Source organism: Coptis chinensis, chromosome 4 (genome assembly GCF_015680905.1).
Source record: "Coptis chinensis isolate HL-2020 chromosome 4, ASM1568090v1, whole genome shotgun sequence".
NCBI lineage: Eukaryota > Viridiplantae > Streptophyta > Magnoliopsida > Ranunculales > Ranunculaceae > Coptis > Coptis chinensis.
Genome location: NC_141459.1, coordinates 81,796,970 through 81,822,938, shown reverse-complemented (window position 1 = coordinate 81,822,938; position 25,969 = coordinate 81,796,970). Strand labels below are relative to the sequence as shown.

At 38.0% G+C, this 25,969-nt stretch overlaps 1 protein-coding gene and 1 pseudogene across 2 annotated transcripts; both read right to left on the bottom strand.

Annotated features, from left to right (window-relative positions):
* Nucleotides 1-745: 745 nt before the first annotated feature.
* Nucleotides 746-2,053, bottom strand: LOC147505088 (cytochrome P450 72A11 pseudogene; annotated as a pseudogene).
* Nucleotides 2,054-13,074: 11,021 nt separating this feature from the next.
* Nucleotides 13,075-18,304, bottom strand: LOC147505087 (cytochrome P450 CYP72A616-like). Of its 2 annotated transcripts, none has more exons than XM_086557665.1 (5): nucleotides 17,727-18,304; nucleotides 15,317-15,537; nucleotides 14,789-15,030; nucleotides 13,860-14,247; nucleotides 13,075-13,762 (listed from the first exon to the last, which is right to left on the bottom strand). In XM_086557665.1, exons 1-5 carry the CDS (start codon nucleotides 17,827-17,829, stop codon nucleotides 13,337-13,339), a joined length of 1,380 nt encoding a protein of 459 aa, XP_086413791.1. In that variant the 5' UTR covers nucleotides 17,830-18,304; the 3' UTR covers nucleotides 13,075-13,336. The 2 variants fall into 2 exon arrangements, with proteins under 2 accessions (XP_086413791.1, XP_086413792.1); XM_086557666.1 differs by having other exon boundaries at nucleotides 15,283-15,537; nucleotides 17,727-18,064.
* Nucleotides 18,305-25,969: the final 7,665 nt, after the last annotated feature.

Here is a 25,969-nt window from a genome sequence, read left to right as displayed (position 1 = left end):
GACGTTCTAATCCGCGCCTTGGTTATTCCTGCCATCATTGTTTCTTCATTGCTACTATTCCTTCTGTTCTACTTTAGTTGCTGTGTTCATACAACTATTCTAACAATAAGCATTCAATATTGTTGATACAGCAACAATCCCCCACTATTTCAAAATACTTGTGAGTGTGTGCAAAGTGGAGGAGATGAACCATATGTGTTCTCTCCACTTTAGTGCATAGTAGATAGTCCCACATTGGTTATCCACCACATCGGGTAGGGTTCGGGCCCCGGCTTGGGCTTCTTGTTGTGGGTAGTGGTTCGACCAATAGCCTAAACTTGTTTTGCCTTTTTCTTGAAAGCGACAAGTTTCAGTTGTTCTATTAGGAGTTGGTCTCTTTTCTCCTAACCTCTATAAATAGGACCGTGAGTCCATAGAGAAAAAAAGACTTGATCGAACTCAACTCGAGAAAAACTAAAACTAAAACCAAATTTCTTCTTCTCTTCTTCTTCCCCGCCGTGAGAGAGTTATATTGCCGTTCTAGAGGGTAGTCCGCTTCTAGTGCAAAGTCAGTCAGCCGTTAACCATTGAATCCTGTGGAGGAAGACGCCACCGCTGTTGCCTTTCTCGCACCATTGGAAGGGCGAAATCTTTCCTTAAGGACAGCCTTAATCCGCCTTTGGTTATTCCCGCCATCATTGTCCTTGTTTCTTTATTGCTACTGTTCCTTCTATTCTACTTTAGTTGCTGTGTTCATACAACTATTCTAACAATAAGCATTAGAAAGAGCAACCTTGAGCTTCTCAAAATGGAAGGCTGGGTTGACTATCCTTCTGTGCTTGACCCATTTTTCTCCTTCATAGGTCACAACCCCTGTTATTAACATCTTTCCTAGTGGGGTTGGACTTATCTTTGCAAAGTCACCATATTTGTTGGAAAGAATGTCTCTTATCATATCTGGATCCGTAATGTTTACCCTGGGATTTGAACCATACCAACAGAAAGATAGTCTACCTGCATTTTTCAATCAAAAAACAATCTCATCTGTCAAATAGTAAAAATAGAAAAAAAATTATCATTTCTTATGTAAGACATTTTTTAATCAGTTAAAGTTCATGATGTAAAAAACACGGCACACGTTAGGAACTTCTTCCACATGAGACATGCCTAGACCGGCGGCCGGCCTATTGCCTCCTAGCAAATCACTCTGTTACTTCCTCTGTCATCATGTCCTTCAATAACCTTCCAGACTACTTGACAGAAGATCGAAAGATAATCGTTTTAGGTAGTAGCGAAATTTATAAAAAAAAATACGGGTTATCCTAGTATAATAAGATAACATGGAAACTGAATCTCCACCACAGATTCGCGCGCACAGAAACACTTCGCAACTATACACCAACAAAAACAATGATGACACTGAGGTCTTCTGTGGAACTAGACAAGACATCTAGCTAGCTTGGAATCAACAGAAAATCTTGCTCCACAGAACAAAATAGTAAATTTTCTTAGTGGCTGAAATGTTGTATGTGGACATTCCCTAGAGCACATCCTCATGTTATTAGCTACGTTAGAAGCTGGTTCAAGTTCTACAAGGCTTCAAATGTGTTTCGTGCATACTACATACTAGCTTAACTGATATGAGTATATGACCAACTTGGCAGAATAAGCAACTGAGCAAGCTAGCCATATATGACTTCAAACATAAAAGTTCTTAAAGTTTATAGTTAAAATCATAGCTAGATGCCTAGATGCCAAGATAAAAAAAAAATCTTAAAGAAGCAAAGAAGATGAACATACCATATTTCTCAATAGTGTGATGAATGAAAGGGATGACACGTGGCACAATGTTATGAGACAACTCCGTAGGTTTTGATCTTGCTGCTTGACGTGAACTCATCGTTTCTTTGTAGTTCCCGGACATAAAATTGTAAGGTGGACCTTTTATGCCTTGCTCTCTCAAGCACTTCTCCAACTTTTTGGGCTTTAACCAAACCCACACAAAAGCTTTCCAGGCCCATGAAATCACAAAAACAGCACAAATTACAAGCAAATTCTGCTGCATTCCTCCCATTTTATTCTTCTTTCAAGCTTTTATTTTGCACAAGATAATGAGTGAGTTTTTGGTACAAGTAGTCGGCTAATCGCTCTATTTATATCCCGGAAATTGAGCAGTGTAGGCATGGATTCACAAGTTGTTTCTTAGCATTGCTTTGAGGAGTTCAATTAGGGGTGGAACTCAGGCGGGTTGGGTCGGGTTGAGGTTTAACCCGAGCTCAACTCGAGTTTCAAATGTTTCAACCCGAGCCCGAGACCAAATCCAATTCTTAAATTTTCAGCCCAAGCATAACTCAGATTGGTCAAGTTTCTCGGATTTTAATATTAAACAGTGAAGAACTCAACGCCTTTTCACTATTAAATAAATAAATTAAGAGATAAATAACACTGAAATTCAATATTCTAACTAAATCAAAGAGATTTGATTATTTTAAAGTTGATTCAATTATTTTCTCTAAAATTAATATTCTCAACCTTATTTTTGACAAGAATAAATCCTTATAATAAAACAATATAGCATAATAGAATGAATGAAATATATATATATGTATTTATACAAAAGGCCTTAAGTTTTTCGGTTATTTGGTATTCTAACTCGAGCCCAACCCGAAACTGAGTCAGATTTTGATTTTACCAGACCAAATCTGGACCACGGATCTGAAATGTTAGCCCACGACCAACAAAAATTAGGTGTTAGCCGATTGGGCTTGGGCTAACCCGACCCAAGTTCCGCCCCTAGTTTCAATTATGGACTCACGGTTGATGGACCGATTAACAGAATACTATAGGAAGTAAGAGCATCTTTAGGAGAGCTACCAAAAAAAACATTAAAATCTTGAACAAAAAAAACACCAAACCAAAAAAACACCAAACAATTTTAGGAGCAACATCAAATTTTCGACATTAAACTATGCGGTTTTGGATAAACCGCGCCATATAGCCTATGCGGTTTTTTCAAAACCGTGCCATAGAAGCCCAACTGACAGGCCCAAGCCCACGCGGTGTTCAGAACACCGCGTGCTACTTCTATATAATCAGGACTAAAGCCGCGCGGTTCAATCACTTTCAACTCTTCTCTCAATTATAAACCATCTCCTTAGTTAAAAAAAAAAAAAACCTACCTAAACTCTTGAAATTTGATATGGATCCTTTTGAACCTTTCGACGGTGATGATTGGCAAAGTACACATACGACATTGGCGATGAGAGAGAAGAACCCGAGGAAGTAGAATACGGTGGGGGAGAAGACAGTGGGGGAGAAGAACCCGAGGATGTCGCGCCGACTGATAGCCATCCCTATGTACTGGAGTATCAGATCGATGAACGACTTTGATTGACAATTTGCACCCGGTGAAGCACTTGATATGGAAGTTGTTTTTTCTACACGTGATACAAAACACGTGTCGAGTGCAGTGGCTAATACTCAGGCAATTAATTAGTTTTGATTAAATATTTTGAATATTAATTAGTTGAGTTGGACCAATTAATTATTTATCTTATAATGATTATTTTTTTTCATAATATCGATGTTATTGACTACCGAGTTAGATCGGCTTTACATGGTGTTAGAGAATGGTGGAAGGTTATTAAGAGTTTGGATGAGTTTGTACATATTAGAGATAGTATTTTGTATACACCTTTGGGTCTTTTGGTTGATGTGGATTATGAGAAGGCTGACTAGACAGTGGTCATAGCTTTAGTAGAAAAATGGTGGAGTAGACTCATACATTTCATTTCCCTTGTGTGGAGTTAGGGTTCACACTACTAGACTTTACTATGATTTCTGGGTTGAGTATCGGTATAGGCAACTGATACCTTTTCATACAAATTATGAAAATATGGATAGTATGCTTATGAGTTTTCCTCGCTTGGATGCGGATGCTTATGATTCTTCTGGTATTAAGCTATCTCATATTAAGATTGCATATATGGAACCCCTCTTAGATCCTGATACACGAGCGGAGTTAGCTTTGACTGTTCTACCTGGTAGTGAGGGTGCTGATGTATATGTTAGGGCTTTTTTGATGTTTTTTATTGGGCATGTTCTGTTTCCCAATGGTCATTCTACAGTATGACTGGGTGATATTATGCTTATGTATCTGATTTGCATGCTATGAGAGATTATGACTTGGGTAGCTCAGTATATGCCACATTGATAGCGGCGTTAGATAAAACTTCACATACATTCGGAAGTAGAAGTCCTCAGATTGCAGGATTCACAGGACTTTTAGAGATTTGGTTTTATGAGTACTTTCGAACTCTTTGTCCTAACATAGACATGATTGCTGATACTCGCCTTAGATTTGGTAGTTGGTCAGGGCCTCACTTGACTTGTAATAGGGGGCAGATTAGAAATAATGTCTGTATGGCTCGTGCTCAGATTGCTATTAGATCATTGTCATCTATTGAGTGGAGACCTTGGCGTTTGACTACTGCCTTTGACGATCCAGTTGTGCAGCATGCTTGTGTGTTGTCACGTCACAGAGTTGTGTTTGCCGCACATGACTGTATGGTTTGGTAATGTGGTGACAGACGTTGGAGGCAGATGACTGGACGTTATGGAGTTCCATGTGCTCCCATGCCAGATGTTAGTGATGCGAAGTCGTGGGGTAGAATTCAAGTTCATGAAGTTCATGCTAGTGGTGGTTCTTGGCCAGATACGTCTTCTTTTGTTGTTGAGCAGACTGCTGATCAGTATTATAGATGGTGGAACCGTGTCTCCATGGGTCCGTTGTTGCCTCCTGTTGGTCGGGTTAGCAACTTCGAGTTTGTGGGCGTGGAAGGGATGAGACGTGAGCTACGTATTCCTCATCCGCCATAGCCTGTTTACAACCCGCAACCTCTGAATGCATATCATCCAGCTCCTGTGTCTGCCAGTAATCCTCAAATGTTTGTCGTGTGTGGACATGATGGGGAGGCTACTTACATTTCCATTCCTGAGGTGCCTCGTGCTCGTTGCCATGAGTTAGAGCCGCAGATTGATCAGTATACCACGGTGAGTTTAGTTATTTTATTTTTCTTATTCATTATATATATAATATGTACTCACAATGTATTTTCTTGGATTTTCAGGCTGAGATTCGGGAAAGATATGAGAACCAGATTTGTATGTTTGATGGGATGAGGACTGCCGTGTATCATTATAGCCAAGAAAAGGGAGGAGGCATATTCTCAGACATATCAACAATCCCAGCGTGCGTATGACAAGACTCAAAAAGCGTATGAGGATATTCAGCAGGTGTACACGTAACAACATCAGGGATATGATGAACTTCAGGCTGAGGTAGTTAACCTTCATGCAGATAGAGAAGATCTTGGTTCTCAGGTTAGGAAATTAGAGGAGCAGCTTAAGAATATCCAAATAGAGAGAGGAGAGGGATCCAGTGGTAAGGGGCGAAAGAAGAGAGCTAAATAAATTTGATGTAATATGATAGGTTTTGGATCATTTTGGATATTATATGATTATATCATAATCATAGATTTTGACCCATAATCATAATCATAATCATAGGTTTTTAATTTCTTTAATTTTTTTCGATTTTGAATCACAATTCTTAATTTCTTCAATTGCACAATTATAAATTTCTCAACTTCTACGCACAATTCATAATTTTTCAAGTTCTAAGCATCACAGTTCTAATTTTCAGAAAAAACGCACGCGGTGTTGGCAAAACCGCGCCTATAGAAGCCTAAGCCCACGCGGTGTTGGAAAAACCGCGTGGTTTTGGCAAAACCGCGTGAGTGATTTGATACAACATCAAACTTGGAACCAAATATTGGTTGATTTGGTGTTTGGTTTGGTGTTTTTTTGATGTTTTCATCAACATGTGACTCTCCTGAAGTTGAAAAAACACCAAATTGTTGGAAATTTAGTGTTTTGATGCTAGGTTGATATCACTCCTAAAGATGCTCTAAGTTATGACATAATCGAGACCTTTATTTGGATACCTTGCCACCTGAAAGTTGTAGTACAAAAATGAAAATTGAAACAAAAGTTAAACTTGCAAAACAGATTTTGCATGATGGAATAATATGAGGCCTGTTAAGTTTGCCCATTCAGGCTTCATGGCATGATGAAAGTGTCCATGCAGGCTTCAATTAGACATGGGAATGGCCATCTCGAAACAACATTTTCACTCCAAGAGTTATAGGGTATAACCGACTGCCAAATTTTATAAAATTGAGATCCTACAATGCTAATGAATGTCGTGGTCATCCAATCCACTAGTATATGGGGCTACCAATTTATCTATATTAGTTCTAGTCTCGTTTTTGTTGTGAGATGCTAGGAGAATCATAACAACATCATAGTACTAAAGGTCTTAATGTATTTGATAAAGAAGAAATTAAAATAGAGGCTAGAGAATTAGGGCTCTTATTCTTACTGTTACCCTGCTCTAAGTTACATATAAATAAGTCTAATACACGAAAATAGGAAACACTAAACACGGTCCGTTATGACAGACCAAACTGATAGGCGCACGCCTATAACTACTACACAGATGATAAGCGCACGCCTGTATACTTCAACACCCCACTTCAAGCTGGAGCATAGATATCACTCATGCCTAGCTTGTTGCAAAGACGAGTAGATACTGGATGAAACAGTGGCTTTGTGAAGATATCTGCCAACTGATTATTGGGCGCCATGACGAGTCTGTATCTCCTTAGTTTCAACTTTGTGCCTAACATAATGACAATCCACCTCGATGTGCTTTGTCATCTCATGAAATACTGGGTTGGAGGCAATATGAATGGCTGCCTGATTATCACAATAGAGTGGTATAGGCAACTGAACTGAGAAACCCAACTCATGTAACATATTGCGTATCCACATTAATTCACCAGTGCCTTGACCCATAGCCCTATACTCGGCCTCTGTGCTTGACTTGGCAACAATTGTTTGCTTTTTGCTCTTCCAGGTGACCAAATTACCTCCCAGAAAGGTACAATACCCAGTAGTAGATCTTTTGTCAAAAACTGACCCTGCATAATCAACATCGGCATATCCAACAACATCAAGATTACCATTTGAACGATAGACAAGTCCACGTCCTGGAGAACCTTTCAAGTATCGCACAATGCGAATAACAGCCTGAAAATGAGGAACTCTAGGCATTTGCATAAACTGAGATACTACATTGACAGCAAAAGAAATATCTGGACAAGTGATAGTGGCATAGATTAGTTTGCCCACTAATCGACGATATCCCTTAACATCCGCATACAACTCTCCCATATCTGGCTGGAGTTTGTTGTTCGGATCCATAGGAGCCTCCACTGGTCGTGCTCTTAGACTACTAGTCTCACTGAGCAGATCCAGTACATACTATCGTTGTGAAAGATGAATTTCACCAGGATACCTTGTGACTTCAATGCCTAAGAAGTACTTCATTTCTCCAAGGTCTTTGGTTTGAAAATTCTTTGAGAGATTAATTTTGAGACGAGCAATGCCTTGTTTGTCAGAACCAGTAACAACAATATCATCGACATACACCACTAATATAATAATGCCTTGCTTGGTCTTCCTATAAAATACAGAGTGATTATACTCACATCGAGTCATGCCATTAGCCATTACCACCTGATTGAATTTTGCAAACCAAGCTCTAGGAGATTACTTGAGCCCATACAGAGACTTTTGTAGCCGACATACTTGCCCCCCCTTGAACAACAAAACCAGGAGGCTGTGCCATATAGATTTCTTCATGTAGGTCACCGTGCAAAAATGCATTCTTCACATCTAACTAGTATAGAGGCCAGTTGTGATTGAATGCAAGAGAGATAACAATACGCATAGAGTCTAACTTTACCATAGGAGAAAAAGTTTTAGAGTAATCAATACCATATATTTGAGTGAAACCTTTAGCAACCAACCGAGCTTTTAAATGAGAGACAGTGCCATATGAATTGTGTTTGATTGTGAAAACCCACTTACAAGCAACCACTGTCTTCCCAGGAGGAAGAGTAAGCACCCAAGTCTGATTAGAGTACAATGCACTCAACTCCTCCATAGCTTGCCTCCAGCCAGGATGAGATAAGGCGTCTCTGTAATTAGTAGGCACAGAGACAGAGAGCAACGAGATAGCAAATGCCTTGATAGGCGGTGGTAAATGATCATGAGAGGTAAACTAAGAAATAGAATATTGAGCATACTGACGAGGAAGACATGTGCTACTAGGAAGGCGTACAACTTTCCGGAGAGCAATAGGAATGTCAAGTGCAGACGGAGGAGCAGGAATATCAGCAGGTAAAGGCGCAGGAGGTGGGGGCAAAAGTGAGCAAGGAGGCGAGGGCACATGATCTAGTTGGGCTGCATCGAGTAGGTGCGCACCCTTAGTTTGTCTTTACAAATAATAGCGCCCATCAGGTATATGTGCTGAACTTGTGTGCTCTTCCAGTATTGGGCCTAGAAAGTCAACGGCCCAAGATCTTGAAGTAGGAGATGGCAAAGAGGTGCACGCCTCGGTTTTAGGCTTTGCAGAATAGGCGCCGCGTGCCTATCAGGCATATGTTCTGACGTTATGTGCTCTTCCAGTACTGGAGTAGGAGAATGCAAAACTTCCTTGAAAGGTTCTTTAGACACCTGTCCCTTGAGAGAATAATACGATACATCCTTGAAGTTGTAGTTGTGGGAGTCTTCAAAAGATATTGAATGAGGTCCACCATAAATTATTTAGAACTTGGATGAAAGGGAGTCTTAAAAGAGAAAAGGTAGGTTTCTTAGCTTTAAGACTTGTTTTACTAACTCTAGTTGTATTGAAGAACATTAGAAAAGACTAGTTGATTGAAAGCACAAATATTGAAAGAAATAACTTGATGGAAATGAAGAACAAACTTGAAAGAAATAACTTGATTGAAATGAAGAACAAAAACTTGAAGAAATAACTAGATTGAAAATGAAGAACAAAAAGTAAATAACTTGAATGTAAAATCACTTGAAAATAAAATCCTACATGACACTAGAATAAGTCTAGGTGTATTCTCTCATCCTACTTTTGATTTTTTATACACCTACTTTTACAAAAGAGTGATTTGCCCTCTCCCATTACATTTGAGACACCTCACCAAGTTTGCTTTATGCTTTTCCTTTTTTCCTTTTGCTTTTTGATTTCTTCTTGATCAAGATAGGTTTTAGAGAAAGCTTTCTTTTGTGTCAAAGACATCTATCTCTGGTCTTCTGAGTTAAGGGCTTGACTTTCAGCTGTCTGGTTTGGAGTCCTTGACCTTTGACTTTGACTTTGATTTTTTCAGCACTTTTTCATAGCAGCTTCGAGTCTTCATAATAAGTGTAAATAAGACTCTTTTTGGTGCTAAGACGCAGCTTTTATGATAAGTAGTCTGAATTGCTCTGTAACCTAAAAAAGACAATAAAAACTATGAGTTGTCTTTTCATTATAATGTAAGAAGGGTCAGAATGCAAAGAATATAAAGGTAATAAAATGTACATTTGGGAGCTGATCAATCCTCAAAGAAGGTTACATCAGCACAAATATAAAACTTCCGAAAGTGAGGATTGTAACATTTATAACCCTTATGTGTACAAGAATACCCAAGAAAGGCACACTTAGTAGCACGAAGGTCTAATTTGTCACGACCAGGTTGAAGATTTTGAACAAAACAAACACACCCAAACACCTTATGAGTAAGAGAAAAAGATGGTTGACTAGGAAAGAGAACAGACATAGGAGTTTTTCCACCTAACACTGAAGAAGGCATACGATTAATTAAATATGTGGGAGTAAAGACTGCCTTCGCCCAATAAAACTTTGGAAGATTGCTTTGAAACGTTAAGCTACAGGCAACTTCGAAGTTAGGATACGATTCTTTCTCTCAACAACCGCGCACATTTTGTTGTGGGGTGTCAACACAAGAGGTTTGATGAGTAATACCGTTATCAGCAAAGAAACATTTAAACAGAGTAGAATCATAATCCCTGGCATTATCACTCCTAAAGACTTTCAACTTTGCAGAGTATTGATTAGTGATTTAAGCATAATTTTTTTGGAAAACAGGAAAGATTTGAGAACGATTCTCCATTATATAAACCCAACAAACATGAGAGAAATCATCAATAAAAGTAATAAAATACTTGACTCCCAAGAGGCCAGTGGTTCTACATGGACCCCAAACATCGGAATGAACTAATTGGAAATGACCACTTGAACAATTATTTAAACTAGTTTTGTAAGTAGCACGACGATGTTTAGCTAACTCACAAACTTCACACTGAAAAGATTGGACACTTGCAGGAATGCTAGGGACTAGACAACATAGACTCTTCAGAGGTAGATGACTAAGCCGCCTATGAAGCAGAGACAGAGACTGTAAGGAGTGTAAGGGCCTGTTTCTGTTGAGCTAAAACACTTTGAAAGTAGTAGATGCCGCCTCGCTCATACCAACCCCCCCCCCAACTAGTTCCTTTGTATGCAGATCCTGAAAAACAATATGAGTGGAGGAAAACATGACAAAACAATTAAGTGATTGGGTGAGACTATGAACGGATAAGAGATTAAAAGGAAAATTTTGAACAAGCAAGACAGAGACAAGAGACACATGAGGATTTAGCTGAATGGAGCCTCGACCAAGAATCTTAGCTTTAGCACCATTTGCTAATGTAACATATGATACTTTAATGGTGTAATCAATAGTGGATAACAACTGGGGGTTACTTGTCATATGATCAGAAGCTCCTGAGTCAATGACCCAAGAGTTGGTTCCACTGGTATGAAAACATATGTTACTTGATTCGGCTAGAGTTGTTGTGGGGGCATTGGACGAACTCGAAGAACTGGCTGGAATAGCTTGTATCCTTTTCAAGAGGGATGCAAGGTCGTCTTGCACCTTTTGGACTGAATTTGTATCCCTGTTATCAGAAACTGTGGCATTGTTGGCTTTGGACAATGCTGGTCGTCCAAATGCTTCCCAACAAAAATCATAACCATGGTTTGTGTGCCAACAATGATCACATGGTGGCCAAATGCCCATACCACGACCTCGTCCACTCCCCTGGCTACGGCCTCTTCCACGTCCACGACTAGTTCTGCCACCTCTACCTCTACTACCTCGACTAAAGAAAAATGTATTGTTGTTGTTACTTGGAGGAACTAATAAGGTTGCACTGTTAGTGGATTTTAAAGGAGAAGTAATATGAGAAATATGAGAATAAGCTTTAGACAAAGTTGGGAGTTTTGATTCGGCTTGCACCTGAGCCTTCACATTAGCAAACTCAGGACGTAGGCTAGATAGAAATTTAGAGACACGAAATTCCTCTCTTTGTTTCCTCAACTGAGTGATATATGTAGTCAACGGATGATAAATATTTAATTCTTCCCACTGGCTGCGAAGAGAATTATAATACTCAGAAATAGACCTATCTCCTTGATTCAGATCAAATATATTTTCATACAACTGAAAGATACGAGATGTATTTTGAGATTAAGAATATATACGATTCGATCTTGTAGATACTCCCAGATTTTCTTAGAAGTCTTAAAAAAATGAACAGTATTGCATACATCTTTTTCTATAGTATTCCACACAAAATTCTTAACCAAGGCATCATCTTTTGTCCAAGTCACCTTTGATTTCTCATCTGTGGTGACAGGTGAATTTGTAAGATGTGTTTCCTTACCTTTGTCAGTAAGGTATACGTTAATTGCTTCTGCCCATTGAAGGTAATTGGCAACACTCTCCAATTTCATAGAAGTCATACCAACAGAGAAAACAAATGTATTTCCAAACTCATCGGTCTCTGGAACAATTGTTACTTCAGCCATTGTAAAACAAACTTGAATACGAAGAGATAAATAGATATTTGTGCGGAAGCGAGACAATGAGATTGAAAAGACTTAAGCTTTAAACTTTAAGTTTGATTATTCATAGGTCTTTGATGGATCTCTAACTAGACGCTCTGATACCATGTTGTGAGATGCTAGGATCGGAGAATCATAACAACATCATAATACTAAAGGTCTTAATATATTTGATGAAGAAGAAGTTAAAATAGAGGCTAGAGAATTAGAGTTCTTATTCTTACTGTTACCTGCTCTAAGTTACATGTAAATAAGTCTAATACACGAAAATAGAAAACACTAAACACGGTCCGTTCTGACAGACCGAACCGATAGGCACGCATATACCTACTACACATATGATAAGCACACGCCTGTATACTTCAACAATTTTCATTAAAGATCTTCAGGAGTGTCACGTAATTGCTCCATAGGCCTTGAGCAATCTGCTGTTGGGCCTTCTCCTGGTTGCCTTTCCGACTCTGTTGCTCCTCTAACTATGCCACTATATAAAGTTGCATTGGTTGCTATACCACTATGATTTTCTGTAAATTAAACAAAGACTAATTAAGCTTGTTTCTTTTTACAAATATTGGCTTGGTTTGTTGTTTCGCGCAGTTTAAAGACCTTTTAACCGTTGCTAGAGTAATAGTTTCTGTTTGAAGAACAGATATGGCCGGTGACTGTTCCAGCATAAAATTTAATATCGAGAAGTATGTATGTTGTAAATGCCATTATCATATCTTCCTTTCGATTCCATTATATTTTAGGTACCAAATTGCACTGTAGACATGGAATCAAACCTTGCATGATCCCCACAGATCAGCGTCACCCAAACCTAATACGTACTATACCCCCGACCTTAGCCACCAGCACAGAACCCCAATGCACCTGAGCCGTGGTGTTGCGTTTTAAGAGTGTCTCAAAGCTGTAAGGGGTGAGAGTCATTATATACGCTGCTACTCAGTACTGGACTTAATATAGTTTCAGCCATCATGACACCTAGCTCATTGGTGCATGTTTGACTAACTAAGCATGTAATTATAGGGTTATCCATCAACCTGCCTACTGAGGAGTCCGGACATTTCATGAGCATACACGATTAGGAGTCAGTGAAGCATACATGATTGTGCACCCCATAATCAATGTACCGTTGGAAGATCATGCTAGGTATCGCAACAGGAATGGCGTCTTGTACATTTCACACGAATAAGAATAAGGAACTGGAAGAAAAGCACAAAATATAGGCAGCAACTGGTATCATAAAATTCAGTTCATAGTACATAGTATGAAAACCGACCACAGACCACAGTTCTGGTATGCAAACTGACTGAAAGCATAATAAACTCGTAATATACAACAATCCTCTATAAACCTATATACTTTTCTTAGACTACATCAACACTTCCAGATGCCACAAGGCAATAAACCTCCACGTTTGTGACTGTAGTTGTAAAAATTTATTTAACCTCAACTTCACAAGATTTAGATTTATCTGGGCAGAACTTACAGCTTACGCAAGATCAGCTGAGCACCATGTTGCGGTTGAAGAGTAATGACAGTGGATGGAGCATGGACGTAGGTGGATGACAACTCGAAACAAAATCGCTGTAGGATCAAGGCTATAGCCATCTTTGACTCTATCAAGGCAAAACTTTGGCCAATGCATATTCTTGGACCCCAACCAAAGGGAAAAAATGAAACTTGATTATTTGTGGCCTTAGAAAACCCTCCAGAGAATCTCTCTGGATTGAACTCTTCAGCATCTTCACCCCAAAGTTCACGATCATGGTGAACTAAAAGCGTTGGCATTGCAAGATGTATGCCAGGGGGTAGAGTAATTTCTCCTAGTTTCATTGTTTTGTAAGTACCTCTAATAATTGAAACAGCAGGAGGGTATAACCGAAGAACCTCATACAAGATCATAGTAACCTGTGAACAACAGTGACCACGTTGAAATTCCATATATACATGAAAAGGTGTTATGAAATATAATCAAGCAGATAGGATGGTGAAAAATAACACTTACAATTTTTAGGTGGTTCAACCCATCAAAGTCTGGATCTTTTCCTCCAAAGACTTGCAAAACTTCTTCCCTTGCTTTCTCTTGCCAATCTGGATGCATACTCAATGCTACCATCGTCCAAACAAGTAAAGTTGAAGTAGTCTCTTGTCCAGCAAAGTAGAACAACTTGCACTCATCTATAACTTCATCAATAGTCATCCCAAACTTCTTAGAGTTCACATTATCTGTAATCTCCTTGAAATTGGATTCCATTAACAGGCCTAGTAGGTCATCGTTGTGCGCTTCTCCAATTTTCATAGCCTTCTCCCTTTTATTAATAATTTCCCTTAACCGAGCTCGTACTTCTTCATAGATTTCTTTCATCCTTTTGTTTCTTTTGGTTGGAAGAAACCTGCACATGATACACAGTAAAGGTAAATTGGATTGATTAGCATCATACGGAATCGATCATTATGGTCACTGGTAGTCTAAATATTGTTATTTTTGGTTAAGTCAAGAATGTAAAAACAAGTACACTGAAGCCTTATGAAAGAATACAAACACTGATGTGCACTTCTTTCCGTTCACGATGAACAAAAGACATTCTTAACTCCACAATATGATTGATCAAACCAAATCATCAATCCATTTTTGGTGGTCTTCCTATTTATAATTTTCTATATATACTTCTTTTGTGATATAAAGAAAAATGGCAGACTAATCTAATAAGGGCTTATTTTTGTTTTAGGAGATAAAGAGTGCCTAGACTTCCATATATAAGAAATCGGATCATCACATAATATCTAATGAAATCTCACTGGTGAATGCTGCAACAGAATCAATCTTATGGACGCATATGTAAAACGATGAATATACAAATAAATGAATTCACTTCTCTCTGATGGGGAAAATCTATTGCCCTGTCCAAAATTAACTAACTTTTATCCAAGTACCTCAAGCCAGGGATGTATATGGACTGAATAGCTTTAATAAGAAGCCTAGCCTGTTCACTTTGGAGTTGGAATATTTTTCGCCCTTCTTCATAGCTACTACCAAAAGCCGTTCGAGAGATAACATCAGCAGTTAGATTCTGTAGATGAGGCCATACATCCAATTCACGTGAATCCTGCGAAACCATCATTTCCCATTTGTTTACCATCTCAGAGCAGCTAGTATAAAAGGCTGGTAACATCATCTGGAATCGTGATGAACAACAACGAAGGCATCAGTAATTAACATCAAGAGGTAGAATTCTAACAGAGAAGATGGCTAAGGTTCAATACTTTTCTTTAACTTATATATTACTATCTTTAGAATCTTCTTCTTGACAAATGAAGATATCGATTCTTCTTCTTGACATGGTGCTTGGTTGGTTCAAATATTCAAACAAAAACAAAAAGTGTAATTGTGTCCATGGGATATATACAAATGGTGCATCTCCACATACTTGCACTAGTTTTAAGAAGCAAAAAGAGAGCAACCTTCAGCTTCTCAAGATGGAAGGCTGGATTAACAATCCGTCTGTGCTTGACCCACTTTTCTCCTTCATAGCTTACAACCCCTGTTATTAACAACTTTCCAAGTGGGTTCGTTCGTATCTTTTCAAAGTGACCAAATTTATTGGAAAGAATTTCTCTTATCATATCTGGATCCATAATGTTTACCCTGGGATATGGACCATACCAAGTGAAAGATAGTTTACCTGCAATTTTCAATAAAAATGGAATATCATTTAACAATTAGTAAAAAGTAAAAAAGAAAAAAAATATCGCATCTTATATAAATAATTTCTTAATCAGTCAAAGTTCATGCTGTCGATAACAAATAACAATATACTTGTTAAAGCATCTTCAGCAAGAGACTTGTCTGGACCCATTTCCTGCTAATCTTGCCCATCCCAGCAAATTCACTCCATCACATCACTTGCTCTGTCATTACGTGCATTTCAAGACACTTCCACATACTACTTTAAATTATCTTGTCGGAATAAGCTTCCTACTTGACGAAAGCGAATGCACTTTAGCCATTGTATAAACTCACATATATGGCTTGGACATCACATACACATCTGTGAATACCGTGTTTTCATATTGCCAGGAATAGTATGTGTATAAGTTTCTATCATGTAAATTTTATAGTTAATTCTTGAATAATTCTCACCTGTTCAAGACTTCAAGTTTCTATTCTTCCAATTATACAAGTGTATGAGGAATACAGCTGAACCAACACCATGTTGCGCTCACGACAATGAAACATTGCCTCTTGAAAATATTTCAGAGTTTCTCATGTGTACATGTTGAAGAAATTCCCCAATGAATTGTGGCTTGTGAAGAGGATCCACAAGAGCCATATTACATTTAAAAGCCAGACAGCCAGTTTAGCAATGTCTTAAAGCTGCGCCAAGCCGCCCCAACAGTTAACACTCTGTTTTGTGCAATTGTAAAACTTAGCTCGGACAAAAAGATGCATGGCGCCCTTGTACAGGTAATTCCGTATTTTTTATTCAAGGCGAGACAGCAAATAATTTTCAGTCTGAAGAAACAACTTTGAACAACCTTGTGAAACTCCTACTGTATTCAATAGGAACATTACATATTCTCAATATAAACAGTCACTTACATTAGTACATATTAGGTTAACCGTTAAACGGCGTTTTTGGACCTTGGCCAGCTATTTGGCATAACCAGCCATTACATACAGTTTGTTGAAAATGCTCTCAGTACTGAGGCTAAAACACTTTCAAGTAATTATTGTTTCTACATATTTAACGAAATAAGGGTTATCCTAACTCCTAACTCCTAAGCCTAATATGAAAACGTTGAAAGTGAATCTCCACAACAAATAAGACACACACAAACATCAGAACAATCTTCTATATTTTATAACAACTATGACACAGAGTTCTGCTGTTGAACTAGACAAGGCCTCTAGATTGGAATGAATAGAAAATCTTGGTCCATATAACAATGTTACTGTAGAGAAAACGGGATTTTTTTTTCTCTTCCACGTTTAGAGCACCACTGCGCCTCAGAGGGGCGCGACCTGCGCTCAGCATTCCAGTGTTTTAGGCGCACTTTTCCGGTAGTGCACTGCACTGCCAAGATTCCAGTGTTTTAGGGCACTCAAGGCCGAGTAGAGTACGCACTCTGCCCCAAGTCTGTTTTTCGTGGGCCTCGCTACTAACCGCGAAATTTGTTTTTTCGTATGAAAACAAAATCAAGGTTTTGGAAAACTTAATCCAAACTTTTCCAAAACCAAGAAATAGAGAGATTATAAGAGAGCAATTCTTTGTGAGTTGAGTGTTCATTCTTTGTGAGTGAATTAAGAGACTTGTAATCTGTTACTCCGGACATCCACTAAAGCTTGGAATTCGCAGTGTGGAAGTAGGAAAATTGCCGAACCACGATATATCTCGTCTTGTGGTTTGTTCTTTATTTATATTAATTGTTTTACTTTATATGCTTGATATTTGATATTTAGAAGTGTTGGGATATTACTTGGAGGGTGTTGAAGTCTTGTCTATTGAGAAAGATCAATCCTTGTATTAGATTGATCCGTTTGTTGTGGGTAACGTTGTTTCCGTAGTTATTTATTCACAACAGTTACAGAAAACTGTAAAAAACTGTAACTGTATGTTCCTAAACGTAAACTGAAGAAATGTTGTGGACAGACCCAAGAATCGAAATTGTTTCGCCAGGACTCGCTTAATTACATTTTGCATACTCTACTTCAAAAGTCAAATATTGACAGCTGGACTACTACAAGGTCAAAAGTCAAAGGACACTTTTTATTACTTAAAATTCATTAGACCCTCTTTAACTTTCCTCATGGCATGAACAAATAATTGAGAAAAACTGAAAAAGAAAGAAAGAAAGAAGAAGCTGAACATACCATATTTCTCAACAGTCTGATGAACAAAAGGCATGACACGTGGAACAATCTTATGAGACAACTCCATAGGCTTGGCTCTTGCTTCTTGGGTTGCACTCACCATGTCCTTTGAGGTTTCCAGACAAGAATTTATAAGAGGGTCCTTTTATGCCTTGTTCTCTCAAGTACTTCTCTAGCTTTCTGGGGTTTAACCAGACCCACACAAAAGCTTTCCAAGCCCATGAAGAAATAAAGACAACAGCACAAGTCACTAGACAAGCGAACAGAATTCCCCCCACCATTTCTTCTTCTTTCAAGCTTAAGTTTGTCCTGCTGCACAAATGCACTCACGGTGTACTAAGTACTTTTGCACAAGTAATCAGCTATTTATATCCATAAGTGTTTTGACGTCAATGTAGTAGTACTGCGACCAATGTACGTTTGAAAATATAGATAGAATGATCACCTGGTCCAGACTCTATACTACACTGTGGTTCTTTTTACACACACATACCCTAACTATGTATGTAGAATCTGTAATAAAAATCCCATCAGAAAACAATTCATAATTTGTGAGGTGGCATTTTTGCAACTCCCAAAAAGTGCCCCCTATTAGCCTTTTTCTCGTACATGGAATGAGGACCATGATTAATGATTACAATTTTCAATCACGACCGAGAGTACACGATGGATATTTCCAGAAATATATTGGATAATTCTTTCGTTGATTTGACGTAGAGAAAGAGTAAAATGGACGTAACTACGTAACTGATGACAGAATGAAAGATATTTTTTGGGTAATTTCCCAAATATACAATGATAAAGTAAATTCCTTCTCAATTATACCACGCCCAAATATTTTGATTTTTCAAAGGTTTTTTTTGACTACTTTGCTTTTGGTTGTATTTTGAGACAAAACCAACATGGAACTGCTACACTCGCTGAACTACCTGGTACACGCAATCTCTAGGTGTACTTGGTGATTGTGACTGACCACAACGAATTAGCCGTTCGATTATCCTAGTGATATGTGTCGCCGACATTATTTGGATAAAAATATAAATGAAGTAGTCGAAACTAAGTCGGATATATTATGTAGCAATTGTTATAACTACTATCAGCAACATTATTTTTACCCATTATTTATTTTCGTTTCACAAAAATGGGAATAATACCCTAACATGAACCTCGATATTTGATCCAATCTTCAAAAGTTTAGACAAGTATTCACTTTTGTTTAAGGTTTTCTCTTCCTCTCTCCTGTTTGAAATGGAGGAAAACATCACACATTCACATAAAAAAGGTAGGTTTTGTTTTAACTTACCCTTTAAAAACTTATCTATCTCGTCTTGGATGTTGGGATGTAGAGTTTGGTTTGTTGGGTTTTGTTTCAATGTAGTGTTGAGGTTCTATCGTTATTTTCAAGTAAATATTATAGCTTTCAATGGTTCTCGGGTTTCCATGTTGATTCTTTCGTTGTTGTTAAGGTTTTTTTAGAATATTATTGTCATAAAAGTGTAACAGTATTAAATGCGATAACTTTTATATTGTATTCAATGTGAGAACTCTTACAGGTGCTTCCTTCGATGTTCTTATTCATTATGATGGTGAGATGAAAGCAGACAAACATGGGGTGATGAAGTATGTCGAAGGTGAGGTGAAATTGAGAGTGTGTGATGTCGACATTTCTTATGAAAGATTCATTAGTCTTGTAGAAGCTGTAAGTTCGAGTAGGTGGCCGAGTTTCTCTTTGCGGTACCTGATGAACAAGTACCCTTGTCGAATTGATGAACAAACTGACTATGCCAACATGATTACGAGACAGAAGAAGAACCCGACCAAAGCTATGCTAGTTTCGGTTATCAAGGAAGCCTGTGTTGTAACACCACCTTCCCAAGGAGCACGAAGAGCTACAACATCTACTCCTGGTGCATCGAGTATGAAAAAGAAAAAAAGTAGCTATTCAGTTGTTTAAAGAACAGATCCCTACAAATGTTTTCCAGAGAGAAGCCATGAATGAAAATATTTCATATGGATGGAAAGGGATTCCTATAGGGTCTTCTCTGCGAAAACAAACTTTTTTGAAAGAAAAGATGTTAGCTCGTACGAAAACCTGTGCCAAACCATTACAGCTTGTGGACGAAGCAATAGGTTCGTAATTTCATTTGTTTATATTGTATTTAGTGATAGTAAATGACATACTTGCTGATAGTTATGAACTGAATGTTCTTTTGACCATGTCATGCTCACTAGATAATCCCCTTGAGCAACAAACAAGTGGTGTTCATCAAGTGGAACATGATGAGATTCATGAAGTTGCTGAACCTCACAGCTTGTCGACATTCAAAAAGATCATGGCAGGTGAGAGTTGGATCACATGTGCTTAAGCAACATATTGCTAATAATGGTATGTGTACTTACTGAGTGTTGGTTGAAACATATATTTTTGGCTTGAGGAAGTGTCAATTGAAGCGGGAAGTTCACCGGAAACCTTTTATGATAGAATATAATCAACTATACTTCCTGATTTGTTTGAAGGTACGTGGTTTCTATGTTTCAAGTATCATATAGTCTTGTTGCTGATATATAGTCTTCACTAATATATCGCAGCAAAATCCAATGAGAACTTTGGTGAAACTGGTGTTGGAGATCTTGATCAACCTGATTATGATGACTTTGATAGCCAAAATCCGTATGGAGATGCAGTGGTTGTTCTTGACGAATATGGAATTGCCACCAATGTAACTATTGATGAGATTGTGGGTGATGGAGATGAAGTTGAAATACTACATGATGTTGAAATAGAAGAAGAAGATGTGGTAGTATTAGATGGACCTGTTGATGATGAAGGTGTCATAGGGCAAGAAGGAGTCATGGATGATGATGATGATAGTGAAGTCCAGGTATTGGATGGAGATGATGGTGATCGATGGTCTATTCCGTACCGTGGTGAAGGGGGGCAAGAAGGAGTCATGGATGATGATGATGATAGTGAAGTCCAGGTCTTGGATGGAGATGATGGTGATCGATGGTCTACTCTAAACCGTGGTGAAGGGGGGCAAGAAGGAGTCTTGGATGATGATGATGATAGTGAAGTCCAGGTATTGGATGGAGATGGTGGTGATCGATGGTCTACTCCGACCGTGGTGAAGAATTTTTTTTAGGGGGCACGCCTATGCCAATTACTAAGAATGGTGAAGGACGACAAAGTCAATTTGATTTTGATTTGGAGGGAATGGTTGATGCTGTGGTAGTTTCACCTATTGACCTAAAATCCGAAGACTTACATCAAGGATGTCAGAATCTCAACTCTTCCCATAGTCCGAAGACCTCTGAAGGTACTGGTTTGGATGTTATTGAAAAGAGTGGAAACTAATAAGAGGTAAAGAACAATGGGTTTGGGTTTTTGATGGAATCATGGTCAAACCACCCGTAGATGAGGTCATGCCTGGCAGGCCAACGAAGAAAAGAAAGCGATCTAAAGGAGAGGGGGTTCCAGTGCAAAAAAGAAGGTGTTCTCGTTGTGGTGGTCTTGGACACAACATGGCAACATGCACAAGGGCCACTGATGATGCAGAATGGATTGATTTTTCAGTTGGAGTTCCACTAGATTTTGAATATGAAGAGTTTATATGATTATTGGTTGCAATAGGTAGGTAGAATGCAAGACAATGTCAGCTATTTGGTTACTTGAAAATTACCAGGTCCAGTTACATACATCTTTTTGTGGGACATGTTATTGTAATATTAATATCAGGAACAAGTACATATATATGAAGTTATGAACTTAATCGCTAATAGATAACTTCTTAACAAGTTCGCTCACATTTTGAACATTGCTTTCGATATTCATTTTAACTGGACCATCAATGGTGACCGTCAAGTGGTTGTCTTCAATAGGTCCTTTTCCAAGTGCACTTCCAATAGGTTGTTTATCCTTGGTCTCTCTACCTGCTGGATCAATCCATTTAAAACCTTTGCACCATTCACCATTCACCATTTGCCTGCATGAGAGATACCGTCTCCCCAGACTACATTCCTTTTTATTGACTGCAAACCACATATTTGTGGCAAAGCATCTTGGACACTTATTAATATTTGCCCATGGACAATTGATTTTCCAATGGCCAATTGATCCGCACCCAAAACAATTGTCTGTTGATCTTGCTAAATCCACAGTTGCCTTATTACTGTTAGAACCTTCACCTTCTCCTTCTCCCCCACCCATTTTGTTGGACACATAAAATATAAATAGAAATGAAATACCCAATGAAATACAAGTCTGAGTGACTACTAATATAGTAACATTTTCCCGCCCAAAAGGTTTCTCGCCAATATAGCCATATTGTGCGTTAAATATTTGTTGCAACGGTCATACTACATTGAAGTTACCATCAGCAATTACCTACCAAGGTAGACAAAACAAAATAATATAATAGGTGACATAAGATTCCACACAAAACATAGCCATTTATGAAGAAATATCAATATAGCAAAGTAAGATCCTACATAAACGTTAAATTTATCTTCACAGCTAAACACATATAATGTCAAACCATGTGACACATGAACAACCAAACTCCTATGAAGATACTATCAGCAACTTACAGGAGTGACAAAATTGAAGCAAAATAACAAACTTTGACTGTAGGAGTTTAACAAAATTTCAACATGTTGATAGTTTATGGTCTGTGTCACTTGTTTCCATGCGCCTAAATTGCCTCTACGCCATGGTGGGTAGCTGCTTCTCTGGCATCCATCAAACGCTTCTCCATTTCTTGTTGCCGGCTTTTACAAACACTGTCTGGATTCAATCCACAGTTAATGATATCCATTCCAACCCTCTTGTGCATTCGATGGGTTTGCATATCAATTTTGTTAACTTGGTCAGGCACTCCCCTAAAAAGGCAATCCAGAAAAGCTAGGCAAAATATCCCACAACTGTTCCCATCAGGTTGTTTGGTCACTGGCACAAACTCACAAGTCCAAGAGGTGTTCATATCATGATCTGAAGATGGATCAGCACACTTGATCACATAAGCAAGACATGACTCCAATGCTAGTTGCTCAATACTAACACTCTTACCACCAAAAGAATCATATATGTAGATTTTTCCCTCAAAATAATTGTATACCTCAAGAATCCAGTGACTATGTTGCACTTGAAGTGGAATGATAATACCTTTGCCCTTGGTTGGCTTTGCTTGATTTCTAATTCTTCCTTCAAAAGTGTCTAGGTGCTCTATAACGACTTCAGAAGGACAATAAGATAAACTTTTTAGTCTCTGCTCAGGTGATGCTGCTCTAAAACTTGGCTCTTTAAGCTTCTTCTGGAAGGTTTCATATTTTCTCATCATGAATTTCTACATCAACAAAGTCATCAGTCATGAATTAATGAATGCACATTGTCTAGAAATTGTTCAACGAAACATCAACAAATGAGAGATAACTTACAACAAAGTAGACATCCTGAATGACAGTATATGAGTCTTTTTCTAGAATGTCATTATCCTTACAATGTTGGGTGTACCACCTGGACAACAGCTGCACATATATGCTCATAACCTATAAATCACATAAACCAATTAATTAGGGAATCTACTGTACATGTGACTTGTGTACTTACCTCATAGTTAGTGTATGAAGCCATGGTGGTTGTGTACTTACCTCACCATCCATCCACTGTCTTCCATGCAGTGAATGAAAACTATGTACTGAGATGGACTGGTTATATCCAAACACTCTCACATCTGGAGAGTTATGTGCATCTTGTTTCCTTTTATACAGCTGCCAATAATACTGGAGTATGTTCAACTCAGCTTTGGTTGTGGTTTTCATGATAAAGGTTGAAAACAAAGCCTCCTTGATCAACTTATCACATTCCTTTCCAATTGTTTCTTGCCATGACCAACCCTTCTTCCTTTCTCTTCCTTTCTTAGTTCTTTTGCTTGTCTCTTCATTTTTTTTCCATGTGAGCCTCCATTTGAGCCTCAATCTTGACCACATCAGGAACCACCATATCATCCTCCACAACATCATCATCATCCACAACATTCTCATGTTTGGACTGCTCAGCAACAGTTTCATCATCATCATCCACATCATTCTCATGTTTGGACTGCTTAACAACAGTTTCATCATCATCCACATCATTCTCATGTTTGGACTGCTCAACAACAGTTTCATGTTGATAGTCCACAACATCTTCATCAGTTGTTCCTCTGGTAGGTGACAAAGTTGGCAACACGGTTATGTCACTAGTGGCACAAAGCAAAGCAGAGAAATGGATCCATTTCATTGTTAAGGAGTGCCTCAACATTATCTTCATGAAAATCTATGGTTGTAGCCTCAGGAGTAACAACATCTGAGATAGAATTGGGCATTGTTTGTTGGAAATGAGTAATAACTATGACCAACTGTCTAGAAGGCAATGGTGTCACATCCTCTGCAACAGTCAGTTGATCTTCTACAACAGTCAGTTGATTACTCTCCTTGGAAGGCAATGGTATAAAATCATAATCATCTTGATCATCATTGAAAGGCTCATTAGAAGGCTCCTGAACCACGTCCTCATGTAGATCTTGCTCACTATCAACTTCAAAATCCCCTCCAGTCTTGGGCATCTCTTCACTAATCTCTCTCAAAACATTAGCTGCAAATCTCTCACTTGCAGTTTCTTCTGCATCATTGTCATCTTCTAACTCATGTACACGAATAAGATTTTTTCTTCTTTTTGGTTTCTTTGCTTCATTCTTAATCTCCAATCCTTTTGTTTTCTCAATTATTTCACATATGTTGCGAATCTTTCGGGTTTTGGTAGCCTGTACCGCTACTTTTTTACTTGATCTTGATGGCTGGACTCTCACTTGCTCCCTGGTGATTGATTTCCCCTTCTTCTTTACCATTCTAAACTCTGAACGGATTTTGCCATATTGGACGACTTCAATGTGAGTTCCATCTTCCAATCACTACAACAAAACAGCACTTTTGTGACGGCTAGGAGGCGTAAGAATTATTTTTTGTGACGCCTACGAGGCGTTGGAATTTAGGCGTTTGTGTTGGTCTCAGAAATATTTGTGACGCCTGTATGCCGTCACAATTGACATATTTACTGACGCCTGTACGCCGTCACTAAATATGTATTACTAACGCCTGTACGCCGTCACTAAATTTGCATTACTGACGGTGTATTGCCGTCACTATTGAACTTTCAAATCGCCCAAAAAATTGGCGCTATAACTTGGCACCAAAACAAATTAACACCTCAGTACCGTCAGTAATTATAAATTTGTTTTTTTTTAAAAAAAATGCTTACTAACGCCTGTCAGGCGTCACAAATTATTATTTATTTAAAAAAAATATTTGTTTTTGATTTCCTTCCTAATATTTATATTTTTTTCCCCCTGAAATCACCTGCATAAATACAAACACATAAATACCAAACACATAATATAATTAAGACTTGACAAGCAAATTTATACACAAGAAAAATCTTAGTAATAAACATCACCAAAATTTGACTAAGTATATATATCACTAAATGAATAACATACACCCTACAATAAGTCTTTCACCATGTAGAACCGGCCAAGAGACAACTAATTTAAAAAAAAAAACAATCCATTCAACAAAATACTAGTATACATTCAACAATTAAAATTTCACTATAACTCAAATTAAAATTACCAAATAATAACTCTCAAATTTGTAAATATTTACACACTTACACAAATTGTTTAATACATACTTTTCTAACTACAAAAGTATCTCAAACAATATCTAAGTTGTTGTAGCAAGAAAGCTCATTCCACCAACTTATAATCCAATAAAGCAAAAAGAGTTCATCGCCTCCAAAACCCTACACAATAAAGAAAAATTGGTAAATGACTTTCCTCAAAATGACTACCAAAAAATAAACAATGAAAGTAATTCACCAAACTTTACAAGCGTCCAAAGAAAAAGAAACAACAATAGCGATCAATAGAATAATATCACAAGGTTCGAAGGATCACAAAGTAATTGATTACATGCATAAAATCACAAAATTGTAAAGAACTAATAATTTCAAAATCTCGGGCCCAATAGTTTCAACTACAATATTCACAAAAGACAAGGACTAAACTACCACATACATCAAAATTCATTCCCAAATTTAAAACCTATACAATAGCGATAGGTGTAATCAACAATGATAATAGAATATAGTGTAAAAAGAAAAATATAAGGAGTAGAAGTTAAAACCTTTGTTTTGGAAGATAAAGACT

Bases quoted from the DNA above. Each gene is read 5' to 3' on its own strand.
- LOC147505087 (XM_086557665.1), bottom strand. From the start codon at position 17,829: ATGGTGAGTGCAACCCAAGAAGCAAGAGCCAAGCCTATGGAGTTGTCT. The intron at 15,538-17,726 runs GTATGTTCAGCT...TGAAAATTGCAG, and splicing joins TCAGACTGTTGAGAAATATG to GTAAACTATCTTTCACTTGG. The intron at 15,031-15,316 runs GTTGCTCTCTTT...TCACGATTCCAG, and splicing joins TCCATCTTGAGAAGCTGAAG to ATGATGTTACCAGCCTTTTA.